At 33.6% G+C, this 18,293-nt stretch overlaps 2 protein-coding genes across 3 annotated transcripts in view; one reads left to right on the top strand and one right to left on the bottom strand.

The window, feature by feature from the left end:
• Window positions 1–2,083: 2,083 nt before the first annotated feature.
• LOC114281614 (uncharacterized protein At4g15970) lies at window positions 2,084–9,061 on the top strand. Its single transcript, XM_028224164.2, has 4 exons — window positions 2,084–3,113; window positions 6,047–6,412; window positions 8,033–8,514; window positions 8,644–9,061. The coding sequence occupies exons 1-4, from the start codon at window positions 2,799–2,801 to the stop codon at window positions 8,705–8,707; spliced, it is 1,227 nt and encodes a 408-aa protein (XP_028079965.2). The 5' UTR covers window positions 2,084–2,798; the 3' UTR covers window positions 8,708–9,061.
• Window positions 9,062–11,058: 1,997 nt separating this feature from the next.
• ARC3 (GTP binding protein) overlaps window positions 11,059–18,293 on the bottom strand; it is a 31,754-nt gene continuing 24,519 nt past the window's right edge. The window contains exons 10-17 of one of the 2 annotated variants that reach the window (XR_014330540.1): window positions 16,924–17,208; window positions 16,732–16,811; window positions 16,194–16,555; window positions 14,622–14,726; window positions 14,391–14,528; window positions 14,156–14,281; window positions 12,698–12,864; window positions 11,059–11,497 (exon numbers count right to left, since the gene is read on the bottom strand). Coding sequence is in view for 1 of the 2 variants with exons in the window: in XM_082870517.1 (XP_082726643.1) it covers window positions 11,422–11,497; window positions 12,698–12,864; window positions 14,391–14,528; window positions 14,622–14,726; window positions 16,194–16,555; window positions 16,732–16,811; window positions 16,924–17,208 (1,213 nt within the window). In the remaining variant the exon portion in view is untranslated. The remainder of the gene's footprint in view (window positions 11,498–12,697; window positions 12,865–14,155; window positions 14,282–14,390; window positions 14,529–14,621; window positions 14,727–16,193; window positions 16,556–16,731; window positions 16,812–16,923; window positions 17,209–18,293) is intronic. The other variant, XM_082870517.1, reaches the window with a different exon arrangement.

Raw genomic sequence — 18,293 nt, 5'->3', positions numbered from 1 at the left:
CTTGTGATTTATGGAATAATGTGCACAGTTAACACCGTTAATGATAAACGTAAAAAGACTAATTTATCCTTGTATATATATATTTAACATTGCTTATCATTTTCACTTCTACAGTCGTGCATCTGAGAAGAGAAAAAGTGGAGTTGAACAAATTAGGGTTTCAAGTTGAATTTGCACTATGCTAATCCGAAATTATTCAATTACACTGAGTTTCAAGCTAATCCAATGGCCCAACAAATCTGTGCTTCCAAGAATATATATACAAATTATATATAAGTTGGAAGGAAGAACAAAGAAAGTATGTGTGTGTATATATATATATGTATGTATAGGTATGTGTGTATATGTATGTATATTAGCGTTCCAAGTGCTATGGGTTGTTTCTAGGAGTGCTCGTTTGTTCTAGGTTGTGACAGTGACGATCATGGTGTCGTCGGTGGTACGACCTGTTCTTGGAATTCTCCAGCAATGGCGTCGTGACTGGTTTATCATCGGCGGTGTTGGTCTCTGGTTTGTGGTCTGTTCGTGAGTATCCCGGCGATGCTGGGTTTATCTCCAGCGTCGCTGTTACAGTGAGTGTGAGTGTTGTAGCATGGTGTAGTGAGTTTGATGATCTCGTAAGCTACCGGTGGTGACATGTAGATGACGTGTTGGTTTTCTGTTTTGTGGTTGTCGTTCATGGCTTCCAGCGTGTATTGTCAATGGATTCTTACTGAGTCACTAGTTTTGGAGATAGTCATATGATCGTGTTCTATGGCAAAGGTATTGGCTACCTCACCAGAGTTTGTTTGCCGATGTTGTTAACAGGTATGAGATATGGAGGCATTTTGGTCTTTTAATTGTAAGGGAACATCATCAATTCATGCCTAATGGCATCACACTCGTGTGCACTGCACAACCGATTAGAATAGATGGAAAAGTTAATTATGCGCATTACTCCATCAATCACATGGAGTTATGTGGTAATATTCAAAAGTCAAGAGGTAATTCGCACATGGCCTAAATCATAAGGAGGTAAAGTGAAATTTGTCCTTAATTATTTTAGATTAGTTAAAAAAAATTATGTTTGAAATAATAATTGACTTTTTTTTTAGTTGATTTGATAATTATAGGAGTAAAATAAATAATTATAATCTATATGTGACATTTTGTTTTATTATCTATTTTAATCTCTTTTGGTTTTTTTTGAGTAAGTAAAAAAAGGTCAGTTTATTGACTTATTAATTTATTTAAACAATCCTGGTAGGTAGTTCGAAAAATGAGAGGCTCGAGTGGCTTGAAATTCAAAACGATGTCATTTTTTTTTTGTTTTTTGTTTTTTCAGAACTCGCAAGTTTCATAGATAATAAAAAAAAAACAGATGAGAGGAGAGGAAGAGCAGAGAGATTCAAATCCAAAAATCAAAAATCAAAATCAATCAAACAAATCAAACCCAAAACTCAAACTTAAAAATCAAACCCACAAATAAAACTCACACATTAAAACCAAAAATCAAAATTAAAAATTAAACCCACAAATTAAAACCAAAGAAATTCAAACAAAATCAAAAATTAAATCCAGAGAAATTTAAATCAAAACTGTGTGTGTGTGACAGAGAGATGAGGTGAGATGGGAGAGAGCCATAATAATAGAGAGAGAGAGCCATAATAATGAGAGAGAGAGAGAGAGAGAGTTTTTTATCCATGCATTTAAGAAAGGGTGGCTGTTTGAATCAAAATAAAGAAAAAAGAAAGGGTGGCTGACATTGATGGCCATTGCATGCTGGAGTTATGGGAGCGTATATTTGTACACCCCTATTTGCCGTCTTTTCATATATTTAATAATTATTATTTTTATTATAATTTTATTTTTAAATAAAATTATTATTATGAACATTAAATAAATATATTCAAAAGTTGAATGTCGAAAAAATAAAATAAAAATTAAAAATTTTACTTCTAAACAAGTTATTTGCTTTTAGAATGTTATTTTTAAATTAATTATTTATTATCGAAATATTACTTTCAAACTAATTATTTATTAAAAAAATATATATAAAATGTAATAAGCATGTGTAAATAGAAGCTCCCATGCATTTAAGAAAGGGTGGCTGTTTGAATAAAAAAACAAAAAGAAAGGGTGGCTGCCATTGATAGCCATTGAATGCTTCAATGGCCCACCTTACCTAAACTTTACTAATAAGTGGCTCATCAATCTCTCCACCTCTGTCACTGAAGTATTTGACCATAAGTATGCATTCCATACACTCCCTCGTAACACACAAACACGCCAGAGAAAGGGAAAAAAAGTCTCCTTTGTGTGTACACAGAACTATTCTCTCCCTCTATTTTTCTTCTTCTCTTTCTCTTTCTCCTTCTCTTCATCTTTTCCCTTTCTCTCTCTTTCTTCTGTCGATTTGAGAGAAAAAATTGATTTATCGATTTCAAATTTATTCCCCTTCTCTATAAACAGGAAAGAAATTTTTTTTAAAAAAAATCAAAAAATAAAAAAAATCCATTTTGATCCAAGTGTCTTTTAACTACGAAATATTTTTTTATTTAAATCATACCACTCATTTATTTTTTTAATAACAAACCAATAAATTAAAAAAAAAAAAAAATTACTTCCCAAAATATTTTATCCAAAAAATCCATACCGCAAACAGGGCCTTGGTCGAAAAACATGACTCTCACAAAATCAAACACCCGTCATATACTTTCTAAAATAGAAGAGCCTCACACTTCACTATCTACTTTCTATGTCGCTATACACAGAGAGAGTCATGGTTCTTCGATTCCGATCCCAATCCATTGTCGTCGATGAGATTGAAACCATTTTCGGCACAGAGAGGACTGCCATTTCACCGGAGGCCATCTCCGGCCACCATACGCCGTCGTTCCCTCTCCGGTAAATCCCTCTTCGTCATGCTGCCGGACTTCTCCTCCGCCGCCTTCCTCCGCCGCTCTCTCATCGTCCTTAGTTTCTTCGCCGCCGCCTCTCTCTCGTGTTTCGTCCTCTACAAAGCCGCCGACTCCGCCGGATTACGACTCCCTGAATCGTTCGATCCATCGTTTCGCCTTCGCTACGTTTCCCCCTCCGTCGCTGAAGATTCTACAGCAATGAGTTCAACAACGGTATTATTCTAATGATAGCGTAGATTGTGTTTTTCTGCTCTATTTTATTTATTTATTATTATTTTTTTTAAAAAAAATTGCATTTTCAAGCAACATTTAGGGTGTGAAATGCACAATTATTGTTTCTTTTGGTATCTCTTTAACCTAAGATATGAATTTTATGGCACCTGATGAGTTGTTTAATGTCAAGTGGGGTTATAGTTTGGTGTTTTTGGTGTCTCTTTGCTGTTGTAAATTTATCATGGTGGGAGGAGAGATGACTGTTTTTGCTGAACAATTAAGTTTGTTCTGTTTCATTTAGGTAGTATTTGGTTCACTAGAATGGAATGGAGTGAAATGAAATCAAAATATCTATTGCCATGTTTGGTTGAATACAAAAATAATGAAAAATATTTTACAAAGGCAATCATCATTCACCATGTAAGAGCCCAAGGAGTAAGCCATTCCATCTCATTAGTGAAACCAACTAGAGCATTAGTTTGAAACTATGGTACATATTATTGGTTCATAGATTCCTAATGCTGTGTTTGGTTGTGAGATTTGGGAAGGGAGGTAGAAAAGGAAAAGAAATAGGGGTGTGAAATTAAGTGAAATGTAGGTTTATTTTATTCACATTTCACTTTCCCTTTTCTTTTTTCCATTCTCTTTTCAAATCCCTTTTCAAATTCCTCAATTAAACACAGTATTAGTAAGCTATTTTAGTAAGTTAAAATTTTTGTGTTTGAGATGATAATTGGATTTTTTTATAATTGGCCGTGATGTTTGTGGGAGAAAAAATGAAATGATTATGGATTTGATGTGATATTTTGTTTTATTAGTTATTTTAGTCTATTTTGCTTTTTTGTGAATTTTAGCTTAAACAAGGCTAAAAATTTTCTTGCCAAACACTCCCTAAGTAAATCTTTAGCTAAATTAGATTTAATAATGACAATAATATGTTTTATTTAAGGGTAAATTATACTGATCTCTCTTAAGGTTTAGAAAAAATACAGCAAACTTTACAATTTTGACATAGTTATACTAAACTTCCTTTTAGTAATGTTAAATGGACCGAAACTAATCTAGATGGTGTGGAAACACAAAAATAAATACCGTAAAGTGTACATTTTCGTGTAAAAGAGATGAAAATATTATTTTTTCATTTATATAATTAACAAATTATTGATGAAAAGGGGGTTAAGTGCGATTATATCAAAATGTCAATGGAGCTAATGTAATTATATCAAAATTGTGGAGCTTACTCTATTTTCTCTTAACGTCAAGAGAGGTCAGTGTAATTGACCTTATATTTTATTTTATTGTTGAATTTGTTATGCAATTATCGTGTTTGACAGTACCTATTGGCTAGGATTCAAAAACTGCAATCTGTACTTCATATTTGGAAGTTTTCAGTACTTTTCAGCTCCAAATAATGGATCACTTAGGGTATGTTTGGTTTGTGTTTGAGAGATGTGTTTTAGAGATAAAAAGTACGAAAACATGTTTGGTTTGGTTTTTTTTAAAAGATGTTTTGGAAAATTATTTTGAGATAGAGTTTTGGAAAAAGTGATTGATTTGATGTGTGTGAGAGAGAGATTTGTTTGGAAAACTTGTTTGGTTTACAAGTTTTGGGAAATTTTTTTGGAAAAATTTGTTTGGTTTGGTTATTTTTGAAAACTTATTTGTAGAGAAAATTTCCCAAATTTTTTTCAGAAAATCAAACCAAACGAGCCCTTAATAGTTGAGAACTTGAATGTTAGAAAAGAAGAGAGAGAAGAAAAAGAACAACCTATGCATCTTATTAGATAAGAGAGAACAACCTCTGCTGTCATACCTATGTTCCTATGCATTCACACCTAAGAGAAGATGCATTGCACATTTCCTGCAATATGCTTTAAAAGATATCTTCACTCACTGCCATAAAATAAAGCCAATACTTCTAGTTATATATGGAAGACTATGGTTTGGAAGCTAAGGAAACTAGGTACGAAACAATTGTGGAATCCATGAATTCTTCAACCATCTTTGCAGCCCACTTGACCAATTAAACTTCACTAAAAAAATATGCACACAAACAAAAACAGCAGCACATTCTAGAGTCGAAAACAAAATTACCATAATAGCTTTCATGTGAATAACATCTTTTTTTCTTTGATCACCCACCTTAATTCTAACTATACACCTAGTTCTTTTTACCTCCACCCCCGCTACCCCCTTACTCTAGTAGTCAACCTCACCACCCTCCCCCGCCAATCCCCGCATGTCCGATAGCCTCCTTCTTAGCATTCCCTGCCACCACCTGATGTAGAACGCTTTAGAGAAAGAGTAGAGAGAAGAAAGAAAGGGGAGGAAGAAGAGGGCCACAACCCTAATACAATGGCCACAGCCTAAAACACTAAAATTTGCATTATTCAAAGCTAAATAATACAATGTAAAGCCTAATGTTTGTAAGTCAAGAAACCTAAACAAACTAGGTAACGGAAGCCTAACAGAATAGGAAAACAAATATTATTAAAATCCTAATCAAATTAAAACTCTAATTAAACTATTATTAAAAATAAAATACTAAAATAAATTAGACAATAACTATTAAAGACAACATTATAAAATATTATCGGTGCGTACACATTCCCGTCACCCCCACGCCCTCCCAGACCCTTGTATATGTGGGATCAACTTTGAGGTTTGCCAATGCCAACTGATGTTTTGTCATGATCATTTCTAAAAGCAAGCTAAGTGCAACATATTTTGTGCTTATGGTCCAGTCATTATTTTAATGTGTATGGTGTTACTGTGTGTGTGGGTGTAAGCCTATTGAAAAGCATATAATATTCATTAGGATTTTTTTCTCTTTTATTTATTGATTTCAATTTACTTTCATTTCTTTGATTTAGGCGTTAAATAATGTTTTGCGCTGTTTTTGCTTTTGTATTGAATTTTCTCAACTATCATAGGTTAGTGACAAGTACAAGCTTGAAAGAGTGTTGAAGAATGCTGCCATGAAAGATGGAACAGTCATTTTAACAACTTTAAATGAAGCTTGGGCGGCTCCAAATTCAATCATTGATCTATTTCTTGAGAGCTTTAGAATAGGATATGGCACCCGTAAACTTCTGAATTATTTGGTGATTATTGCCTTGGATGAGAAAGCATTTTCTCGTTGTTTGGTTGTACACAACCATTGCTTTTCCCTTTTCACTGAAGGGGTTAACTTCTCTCAGGAGGCATATTTTATGACCCCTGACTACTTGAAGATGATGTGGAGAAGAATTGATTTCCTACGGTCTGTACTTGAGATGGGATACAACTTCGTTTTCACGGTACTCTCTTTCTCATTCAAACACATTATCTTCTTGAGCTTGAGAAAACAAGTTGGGTTGTTTTATCTTGTTTGTTCAATTTTTTACGAGAATTCATTATTGTTAAACCTGTTTTTATGTTGTATATAAATCTTCCAAGTTCACCTACGTCTATGTGATCATATGAAATATGATCAAAATTGGAAGATGCTACCTAGTGTTACCAAAAAAACGTTAACACCGAGTTATCAAAATTTGACTTTTAGAACACACATTCTGAGACATGGTACACTTTCATTTCAAAACAGTGAATTTAGCATTCCAAAGCAATTCCCTAATTTTTTCTGTTAAATTCTCCTTACTAAGGAGAAAAAAGTCAAATATAATGAACTAAAATCTAAATAGAGGGGAGTTTTTAATTGACTAAGTGTAAAATAATGGTTCATAATGCTCAGGATTGTGTTGTTAAAAGATTAATTTGAAGAAAAATATACTATAATATATTAGATGTCAAATTAAGAAGTCCACCACATTCACGGTGCCATTCCTCGTACTAGAATGATTGTATTCTAGGTAACATAGATGCAACCATTTTAATGGCTTTGATTAGGAGCATTCAGGAAAACATATATTGTCTTCTATAATATAACCAAACCAAACCAAGCCTTAAGTCCCATCAAATGGAGTTGGCTACATGAATCCTTCTATATTTTCTTTAAATGTTTTGTTTTATTGTAGTGCCTTTGTCTTGTTAAGTGTTTTATTACCCAAAAAATTGATATTAAAATGCTTGACACATGTACCCACAGGCACACAACCCTAAAGGGCAGACATATCACTCATAACCTAGCCTACTGGAAAGAGCCCTCTCACAGCTCGTGAGGCTAGGCCAAACAAAGACCCGTGCCCAGTTGGACACACTGCCACTCGATAGTTGGCAAGGAAACAAGTTAGCACAACATGACACAGCTGCCACCAAAAGACATGCACTATCCATTACATGTACACCCATCAAGCCATGAGTCCATGACACAAACAGCTGGCCCTTGGAAACCAGCTGTACTGATTAACAGAAACAGCGGAATAAATAAATGCCTTGAAAACTTAAAACTCCTAAGTGGTAAGTCATAACAACCAGTCAATGCCCACTCATCCAAGCACCACTTGCATAGGTGTGTGTGAGGCAACACACATTTTTACCTCTGCCTCAAAAGTGAGAACAGCACAATAAATAAGCGAAACGTCTACCAGATATACACCACAGCCTCTTCTCCCTTTCTCCGTTGAGATATGACAACAACGCATCTGAAACCCAGGAGACAAGTAAGTCCATCACTACTGAAGACAGGAGTTCACCATTTGCCAAATTGCCTGTAGACCTCATTCATTTTTGTTGAGAAGCATAACACAGTTGGATTATGGTAATGTGGTGTGTATGGAAGCTTAATCATCTAGAGATCAGTTTTGGGAGGACTCTTGTTTATTGATGGAATGCGTAATGCACTAGTATCCAACATATGTGAGCTTTTGCCTGTCGACTTCCCTGCTTACTGTTATGTATCTTATTCTTTCCAATCTGGTCAGCCCTTAGATAAATTTTTCTTCATATGCAATGTCTTTTGGTTGGTTTTCCTCTTTCAGGATGCTGATATCATGTGGTTCAGGGACCCATTTCCACGGTTTTATTTGGATGCAGATTTTCAAATTGCATGTGATCAGTTCTTAGGCAGCTCTTATGATTTGGAGAACAGACCAAATGGAGGATTTAGCTTTGTCAGGTCCAATAACCGGTCAATAGAGTTTTACAAGTTCTGGCACTCCTCACGAGAAGCATATCCAGGATACCATGACCAGGACGTCCTTAATATTATCAAATATGATGCTTTCCTCATAGATATTGAATTGAAAATGAGATTCTTGAATACTGCTAACTTTGGTGGATTTTGTGAACCAAGCAAAGATTTGAATCAAGTTTGTACAATGCATGCAAATTGTTGTGTTGGTATGGGCAACAAGGTTCATGATCTTAAAGTCATGCTTGAGGATTGGAAACAATATATGTCTTTGCCACCAAGCTTGAAGAGATCATCAATGTCATCCTGGAGGGTTCCTCAAAACTGCAGGTACATTATTTGGTGTTGTAGTCAAATTTGAGCATGTGGTCAATATATAAGAATACCTTATTTTTTTACTGTGCCTTAGATTTTATGCCTAACTGTAGTCTTTTGTTTAATGGTGTAATTCTGTTCCAGTGTTGAATCCATCCATCGCTCTGAATCGCCTCAAAAGAGTGTTGAACAAGCAGGGGAAGATTGAGCAGCTGTAACCAAATTGGAGGCACATATTCTGTACAAGCTAAGTTTGTGGTTTGAGTGCATCTGAATGATTTTGTTACTTGTTAATTAGTGTTGGATGTTGAATGTTGATTTGATGGACCTGCAATTTCTTATATAATACCTCCCAGTCCCAGTAAGTTTATAATTTGTTGGAAATCTTAAAAGTCCTTTCAGTGTGAAGAATTTGCAGATAACCATGTTTTGCTTTATATTTATTACTGGCACACCTCATAACCACCATCAAGCTCTGTCAAACCACGCGTAGATGCAATGAAATGTAATGTAACAACAGCCAGTGGACACACAAAATAAATTGTGACGACTCTTTCTTTCACATGGATGTATTTTGGCGTAGAAGTGCCTTTTTTTTTAACTTGATATGATACGTTCACACATGATTTGCTCTTAGAGCACATATCTTTTTGGTTTAGAAGTCAATTTCTGAATAAAATTATTTGGTTCAGAAATTAACTTTTGAACAAAATTATTTGGTTCGACTGTATTTTTGATTCTAAAGTTGGTTTCTGAATTATATAGTTTTGCTTGGAAATCAACTTTTGAACGAAAAATTTAGAAATTGAGTGAATTGAAATAATGTGGTGTGTGAATATAAAATTATGCAAAACTCAATATATTCAACAAAATTTTGATATAGATATGCATATTCAATATAAAATTCAGGCATAATTTATATCAATTAGTAGTTTTGATATAGATGGCTATTTATTCAACATATTCAACAATTCATAATTTTTGATATAGATATCTATTTTCAATCAAATTAGTAGTGTTAGAATCTCTCATTTCAATCAAATAAGATCCAAATTAAATATAAAATTATGTAAACAAAATTACAGTAAAATTTTACTCCATTAGTTGTTCTCAAACAGTAAAATTTTACTGTATTTAATCTGCAAACAAGTTTTAAATTTTTTTTCTATGAGTTCCACCCACAATGGTAACAATACTGACTGATTTTTGTTACCAACTTATTTGAAATTTTAAATATAAAATTCAGGCCCAAAAAACCCCACATTTCACTAAGAAAATAAAATAAAATAACTTGAAAAAATCCTAAAATTAATTATGGACGTATATAAGAAACAATTGAGGAATTCAATTCTGTTTAATTGATAAATTTATAAATAAATAAGAAAAAGGGGGATGCACCAATAAATCTCAAATTAATAACTTATACACTGTTTAGTCCTAAAAGTTTTCTTATAGACTGAAAGGTCCCATCACAATGTTTCAAACATCAGATTAATGTTTCGAACATTAGATTTCAAACATCAGATTAATGTTTCGAACATCAGATTAATGTTTCAAACATTAGATTGATGTGCAAATGGGACTAAATGGAGCATAAGAAAACTTTTAGGACTAAATGGTTCAACTTTTCAGAAACTAGGACTTATGGGTAAATTTTCCTAAAAAAAATCTATACCAAGTAAAATTTTACTATTGAATAAAAAATGATTCCACTAATCTTTGGTCATGTGGGGGAAAAGGAGTGTCCCATGGCTATTCGAGATGCACGCTATTTAGTGTGTTGGCTATGGTGGCAATTGAATTTTAAGTCAAGTTTGGCAACTCTAAAATAATTCATCTTTTTATCTTTTTTTCATCACATCACCTCTCTACTTTTTTGCACATCTTTTCGTAAAAAGATAAAAAGTACATTTATTTAGATCATTCCAAACAACCCCTTAAATTTGGGCTGCATATCATGTTCCAATTGACAAAGAAAGGCTCAATAAACGGTGTGCTAAAGCTAAGAGTTCGTGTGAAGTAGGCAAACTACAAGTTGAAGGATACATTTACGTTGTATTTGGATCTATTTCTTTTTTTTTTAACTTTTCACAAATCTCGTATATTCTATTTTTCCACTACACAAACTCGAGCTTAATAAACTAGATTAATAAAAGACAAAACATTGAATATATGAGCCCTAACGATAATTGTTATAAATTTTCCCTGCCAAGATGAAACTAACCAGAGGAAAATGTAGTCAAATCTCATTTTTGCAAGTCTCACGACTCCATGACCAATCAAAAGGTTTATACAGACTAACATTTCTTACTTACTATTTAATATGGGATCCACTAGAATAGTATTATAGGGATAACTCAAATAAGAATTAGTTTATGAGATTGTTAGTTTGTTGTATATAGCATTACTCATTTTATTATCTGTGCAAACAACTTTTCCTGAATGATAATCTTTGACAACTTTGGCCACTCTAATGAATAGACAGCCAGTAAATGTTCGATGTTCTTGCATTTCTCAGTTACACAAGTACAACAATGCATTATGAAAAAAAGGCAAAGGTTTTCCAATGTAGGTGGATTTCAAAAATATATATATATATATATATACATACAAGTTTGAGGAGACTTACATAAATAAGAAGCTGCTCCACTCTTTATAAAATCAAGTGTTGACATACAATTTATTTTCACTGAACTGGGAATATTGTTAATAACTTCACTTACCTAGGAATTTGGAGCAATATTAGATGAATGGGAAGAGTGCAAGTGAGACATGTGCCCCGGTGCAAGTGAAAACTGTACAAAATGGGGGTACTTCTCACTTGTAATTACTTTTCACATTTCCCATTTGTCCGATACTTTTCAAAGAAATTTTCAGGCATAAGATGTACGAACTTGCACAACATTACAAGCTACAAACGGTTTATTCAGCTCCACCATCATCTGAGTCTAGCTGCTTACGGCTTACAAGAACACCTTCATCCCAAATCTCAAGACACCTGTAGTGTGAGCAAATTGATCCATAACAGGAAGTAGATGTTAGTTAGACATAAATGGTACAAGAATTGGAAAAGCTGAGTAGAAAAAATATATTAAAATCTAAAGTGGAAGCTTTAACAAAAACAAAATAGAAAAAAAGAAACTACAGCGAAGTAGAAGCATTCAAGCCATATGGCCTTATGGTTATTATAAGCATAATTGATGTTGAATAATATCAGAAGCCTTTCTATATATACACAATGCCGAAACCAGTAGGAGTCAGCGATAAGTAGTTAGTCAACTCAGTCCAACAATTAGTTTACCACCTGTTGAATCCTGCAGTACAGACAAACAAAGGCATCCTCAAACTGTACTTACTTCTAATGGCAGTTCTATAAAAATATTAAAATAAAATTTAAAAAGGGGCACAAAGGGAAGGGAAATTATAGATATGACTCCTATTTTAACTTCAGATACTAGTAGATCATTAACATCAACAAGAAGGAAACGCTTAAAGAATATGGTCGACTGCCTTCGGATACTACAAGAAGCAGAAACACCAATTTGTATGAAAAATTATGCACACACAAGTTGGCATGAATTCATACACTTAATACTTGAAAAATCAGTTTGAGCATACTAACGACACCAATTCACCCCCTGAAAATTGATAAAAAAAAAAAAAATTGGATAATTAAGGGGTCGTTTGATGACATTGTCAGTTTCCATTTTTCAATTTTCATAAAACAATACACAAAAGTTCTGAAAACAAATGTGTCCAAATTTTTAAAAATTGTCACTTGGAAAAGAATATTTTACATTTCTAGAGCTTTTTTAGACCAAAACCAAATAAAAATGCACGGATATAAATAAAGACCACAATCCTTGCGAAGTCGAGAGAAGGGGTAATCAACAATTTGTATCCGTAATTCCGACAGAGTGTAGAAATTTGGGGCACTATGGGGATTGCGACTCTGTGCAAGCTAGTCAAATGAACAATAATTTATCAAATTTGACAGAATTTAGAACACCCAACTTAAATTCTAAATAAGGAACGGCCCCTAATGCAATAGCATTACCAGGCCAACAAAACAGCTATGTCCATGTTTCTGCCAATATTTTGACTATGATTTATATGGTACAAACCTTGTGTATACCAAGGAAATTACAAACCAGGAAAACAATTAAAAGGGAAAAAGTGAAAACTAAAAAATACAAACCTTGCTCCGTCAACATTGATACAAAGAAAATGGCCATGTCGCCATCCATCTTTAAAATGGCCGAAAAAGATTTCACCCCGCTTTGAGTAGAAACGCCCTTCACCATTGGCCTTTCCCTTCCAAAAATTTACAAACCATCTATCCCCAGTGTGGAAGTACAACCAACCCTACAGGATTACACAGATCTATCTCAGGGAGACCAAGAGTAATTCTTCAGAATAAAATTCTTAGCAGCGACATCAAGTATTTTCTTCTCCTGCAGCTAAGTTTTAAAATAAACTACCCAAAAAAAAACCATTGTTGAGAATTTATATACATAGTAGATGCAGGAAATGATCCTGTCGTCACGGAAATTCACACGTATAATGGCCATTTCAGTGTTATGTAACGGCTGCAGCGATATCGTAACGGTCGTAACGGTCCATTATACACCGTTAAACCCTTTTACAATATTTTGAATAGCTCCCCCCCACAAAAAAAAAAAAAAAAAAAGAAAAGAAAAAAAGAACAGAAGTTTACATAAAAATAACAAGTACTCAAGTAATCCAAACCCAAAGAAAAAATCTTACATGAAATTTTTTTCTTTATAACTATTTAAAAATTTATGGCACAATTTTTATTTGATAATCCTTTCATTTAATAATTGTGAATATTTTTTATTCAGTTAGTTAGGTATTGGTAAAAAATAATTTGTAGACATTTAAAATCAATTATTCTTAAAATCATTAACTATTGAAATAAAATGTAAAAAGCTCATTTTCTAGTGACTTGAAAATATGAAATATATTATATCATACTTAAAAATTAACAAAAATTGATAAAAAATTTATTTTAAACCCCAATAAATGTGATTCTAATTTTTTTTTTAAAAAAATTATGCATATCGATAAGTTTTCTTCAAATTGTACAAAAAATAAAAAAAATGTTCTAGTTACCGCAACCGTTACGCTACGGCGCAACTGCTACCACGTCACCGCAACCGTTATGGTGACCACAACTGCTTTTCAAAACCTTGGTTGTAGTAGTTGTTGTGATGGTAATGACAATGGTGACTACGGTGGTGGTGGTGATAGAGAAATGATGATGGCGATTATGGCACGATGACAATAGTGATAGAGGTGGTGATGGAGGGGTTGTGGCAATGGCGGTAGTTGTAGTGGTAGCGTGACGGTAACAGTGGCGATGGTGGTGGTAATGTAGTGGTGGTGATGTTATAAAGGTGTATGTCAACGCTTATGCATAAATATTTATAAATTCGATTGGTATTAAGTAAGTTTCCCCTCACTTAAAATTTTCTAAACTTTTAACCTACTTTTAAAGTGCCACTTAAATTTTTAAGTGATACTAATTGTGATTATCAAACAACATTTCAACTTAAAAAATTCAGCATTCAATTTTCAGTTTTATCAAACACCACTTTAGAGTAATGAATTATCAATCTTCTCTTCCTAAACTTACATGATATCAGAGCACATTGAACATATAGTGTCTTTTCTTTCAAGCTGTTATGTAGCATTGCTTAATTTGTCTTTCCCATAACATTATAGCTACATGGATCACACTTGAGACAGTTTGGGGAGGAAACTGGTTCGTATGCAGCAGAGAATAAGATTAGGCCGTTCTTCTGATATTACTTTAAGGACAATGTCTCAAGTCAGTATATATGACCAGGGCTTCAAGAGATCTGTATTACCTTTCCATGCATGACGTCATCCCTCCATGATCCCTGGAACACATCCCCATTTCTGAAGTATAATGTACCTAGACCTGATCTCTTACCATAGCGCCACATGCCATCATAAATGCTCCCATCCCCAAGAGACAGCCGGCCCTGTAAAGTCTGGCTTTCAATTTTTCCACACAAAAATAACTAGACAAACCCAGAAAAAGGTGATTTGCCTAATGTTCCGGGGAAACACAGTACCTTCCCTTCAGGCAGACCACCCTGGCACCGCCCTTTATATGTTCCTCCTCTGTATTTCATCTCCACTATAGGGTTCCATTTCTTTTGTGTATCTCGTTCAGCTTCCTGCATGAAGGAAGAGAACACAATCAGAACTTCTAAAGGTAAATAATCCAAACTCTACTAATTAATAATAACAGCAGCACAAACAACAACAATCAAAGTAAAATTGCACGACCAAATGATCATTACAATATATGCCCAAAAGAAATGCCCTTCAACTCCTTGTTCATGGTCATCCAAATAATATGTTGTGGGGTCTAATTGATGCAACTAAGTTGATATCGGACTTGCAAGAAGATTATATTTATTGATATCTCAAAGTCATTAAATTTTATTAGGACTTTTAAAGGCGCAAGTATAAAATTTTAGTGTGTATTAGATTATTTTACTAGTGCCAAAGGGAAAAACACAAGCACAAGTTGTGGATTATTCTATTATTGTAATATAAACATATTAAACTTGATATTGTAATGAAATATTTGCAAGACCTATTGAAAATTTAAAAAGTAAACAAGCCACTATCTTAAATTAAAACATAATTCTTAAAGGTTAGTGTTTTGCTTTATAAAATTATGTGGTTTCTCAACATTCTTGAGTTGCTTGTGTAACTCACTACTAACAATTTTTTAAAAAAATATTTTTTTACAAACATATCCTAGCCGTACCCGTATCTGTTTTTTTAGATTTTGTCGTATCACTACATCCGTATCTTGTATCCAAATCTGTGCTTCCCACAACAAGGATTTTCAAAAAAAATAAACTCTCCCAATATTAATTCATTCAAAGGTAATTGTTTCTTTAAATAATCTCATATATATATATATATATATATATTAATAGTTTTCCAGAACCAATAAGGAAATTAAAAAAAAAGAAAAAGAAACAGGAAATCAATAAAAATTGAAATTATCCTATTAACTAAATCTCCAAAATTCTATTTTCCTGACTGATGTTTCCTGCACCTCACATATGTCTCGATTCTTCCCTTTCCTTGATCCCCATCTCCTCAGCTGAAAAGGACATCCTCCGGAGAGTAATGACTAAGATAATGCTCCAACAACCCAAATTTTGAAGGAACCAAAAATAGAATGGATAGGATTTTTTAAAATAATGCCAAATTACGTTAAAATTAATTTTCTCAATTGATATCTAATACAAGTTATCCCTAATTTAACAACATAATCTTACACATTCTAGGAGCCTTACTAATGGTTGACACTATCTAACATCCCTCATCTAAGAAATCCATTCTATGAGGGTGATTATAGTATTTCTACTTCAACTACACCACAAATTTAAATTATAAAAAATTACTCTACAATTTTATTTCTATACCTAGTACATTCATTGATCAAGCATACTGACAATTTCATTCAACTAAACAGTTTGCATGCAAGGCCCCTAGAAGCTTATTTGATACCAAGCAATGAGCACAGTGCAACAATCAAAACAGAGAGCCTTTGGAAATTTGTAAGCCTTGTAACTGGAACACTGTACATCAATTAAACCTTGAGAAGAAACATTATTTACCAACATAGATGCTGCACGAACAGAAAGAACTCCTTGCTTCTTAGAAACATCAGTGTCATTACCCTTCAACAAGGCAGAAGCATTATCATAAAATTCTGAAACTACTTCAAAACCTGCATCAGTTAATGCATCCCATGACATCCTTGGAGTAATCTGAGTTTGGGCCTTCATATCATCCCCAGTAACTTTCTCCAAATGAACAGTATTTGAGATACTGAGAATGTTTTCCAACTCTTCTGATGGCTTTACACCAACTGGAAGTCTGTAGATGCTTAGATTGTCAAGCGTTGGAGTGGCTCCAGAATCATTGGCTGGCCCCAAATTCTGTCGAATGAGCGGCTCCCTTTGAAAAGCAGGTGCTCCTGGATAATGCGTTTTGATAATGAGTATTCAAATGCATCAATCAGTTAAAGGCCTGGATGTGATTCTCATAAATTAAATGAAATAAATGAGAAAAACACAAATGAGTGACTTGTTATAGTACAATTAACTGATCAAATCCCAGAATGTAAAGAAAGTCATCCCATTTCACTTTTACCTTCAGTATTTGGGTCATAGAAATTTGATGAATCAATAACAGTCTCTGAAACTTCAACCTCGTCTTGCTCAGAACTACAACTATAACCCCCACAATAAAAATTAATTATGAATTCTGTAAAATATGCATGGCATTTAATACAATGAAAAAGTCTTGAGATGAACTGAAGCAAATGGAGAGAAATAATAGAACCTCAAATAATCTATTTCGTCGCTATTGTTGCTGAATAGTGTCTGGAGTTCAGCAGAATAAAAACCAAAACCTTCAGCCATTCCATCTGCAGGAATGACATTTGGCACTTCACACCAGTCTTGTGAATTTGTCACCTCAGAAACAGATAGATTTTCAGGTAAATAGCTTTCTTGAGTGTCATCATATTGTGAAGGTTGCCTCCTTAAAAGATTGAAAATGAAAGGAAAATGCTGGGCCAGTCTTGTGAATATGCTACTTTCTTGAGAAGCCTGATGTCTGATGTGACTGATATATGCAAGAAATTTATGAATCAAAGTCAAGAAAAGGAAAAGCATAAATTAATCAAAATTCACAATCGACCTGTGCTTAAATACTAAGCACACAACAGTTATGATCTATGAGCAACAGAACAAGAAATTGTGGTAAGGAGCACTAAGCCCAAGACCCATACTACCTGTGGAATACAAGGCAGTTAAAAATATATATATATATATATCTATATCTATATATATTTATATATATCAATGCTATCATGAACTAAGTAGAGGGTCCAGACATTCTTTTAATAACGTTCATGTAGGGGTTATGCACGGGTCATGTAGGACTAGTGACTATTTTATTATCTAGCTCATGCATTCATTGTATTATTTTTACCTAACCAGTTGGGTTCTGAGGTGGATATTTCAAAGTGGGCTAGGTTTTTTCCTCTCTTATTGAGGGGATGTGTGCCTTTGGGCTCTGTATGTACCTATGGGTACGTGCAATTAGCTTCTTTGTACTATTTTCTTTATGGTAATAAAATGCTTGTAAGAAAAAATGTGCATGTACGAGAACTGTAGTGATAATTTATTTTTGTACGGTTCAATCATTTTGGTATTATGGTAGAGCTTAATGTTATTAGTAGAGTAGGATTGAGTACAATGTTTCACTGGGGTTCAAATGCTAGTGATTGATGTTAGACGGTTTGACCTTAATAGCAAATCCTGAGTTCTTTGGAATTGTGTGATTTTTACGATTCTTTGGATAATTAGGTTGGAAAAGAATTCAAAGAAATCTGAAGATCATGAAATTTGGAGGGAGGAAGTTCGTTTTACACCTCATTTTGGGTATCATTTTCTCGTGCTTTTTTATTACTAGTGATTGGAGAGTGGTTATGGTTTCTAAATATTGTACATCTGTTTTTTTTTTCCTTTACTATTTGGGAGACTTCTTGTCTTGCTTTGTATTCTTTTGTGCTTTTTCCTCATCTATGGAAGCTTCTATTTGCGCACCACTATTTTTGCTTTCGGTACTTGATATTAGAACCATTGATTTTTGTTTGGTAGTTGATAATCAAACAAACAGAGTTAACTGAGGAAAACATGAGTGTA

This window comes from Camellia sinensis, chromosome 5 (genome assembly GCF_055761805.1).
Source record: "Camellia sinensis isolate YWXY chromosome 5, ASM5576180v1, whole genome shotgun sequence".
Taxonomy (NCBI): Eukaryota; Viridiplantae; Streptophyta; class Magnoliopsida; order Ericales; family Theaceae; genus Camellia; species Camellia sinensis.
This window is presented reverse-complemented; position numbering and strand designations above follow the sequence as displayed.

Bases quoted from the DNA above. Each gene is read 5' to 3' on its own strand.
- LOC114281614 (XM_028224164.2), top strand. From the start codon at position 2,799: ATGAGATTGAAACCATTTTCGGCACAGAGAGGACTGCCATTTCACCGG. The intron at 6,413-8,032 runs GTACTCTCTTTC...TTCCTCTTTCAG, and splicing joins GATACAACTTCGTTTTCACG to GATGCTGATATCATGTGGTT. The intron at 8,515-8,643 runs GTACATTATTTG...ATTCTGTTCCAG, and splicing joins AGGGTTCCTCAAAACTGCAG to TGTTGAATCCATCCATCGCT.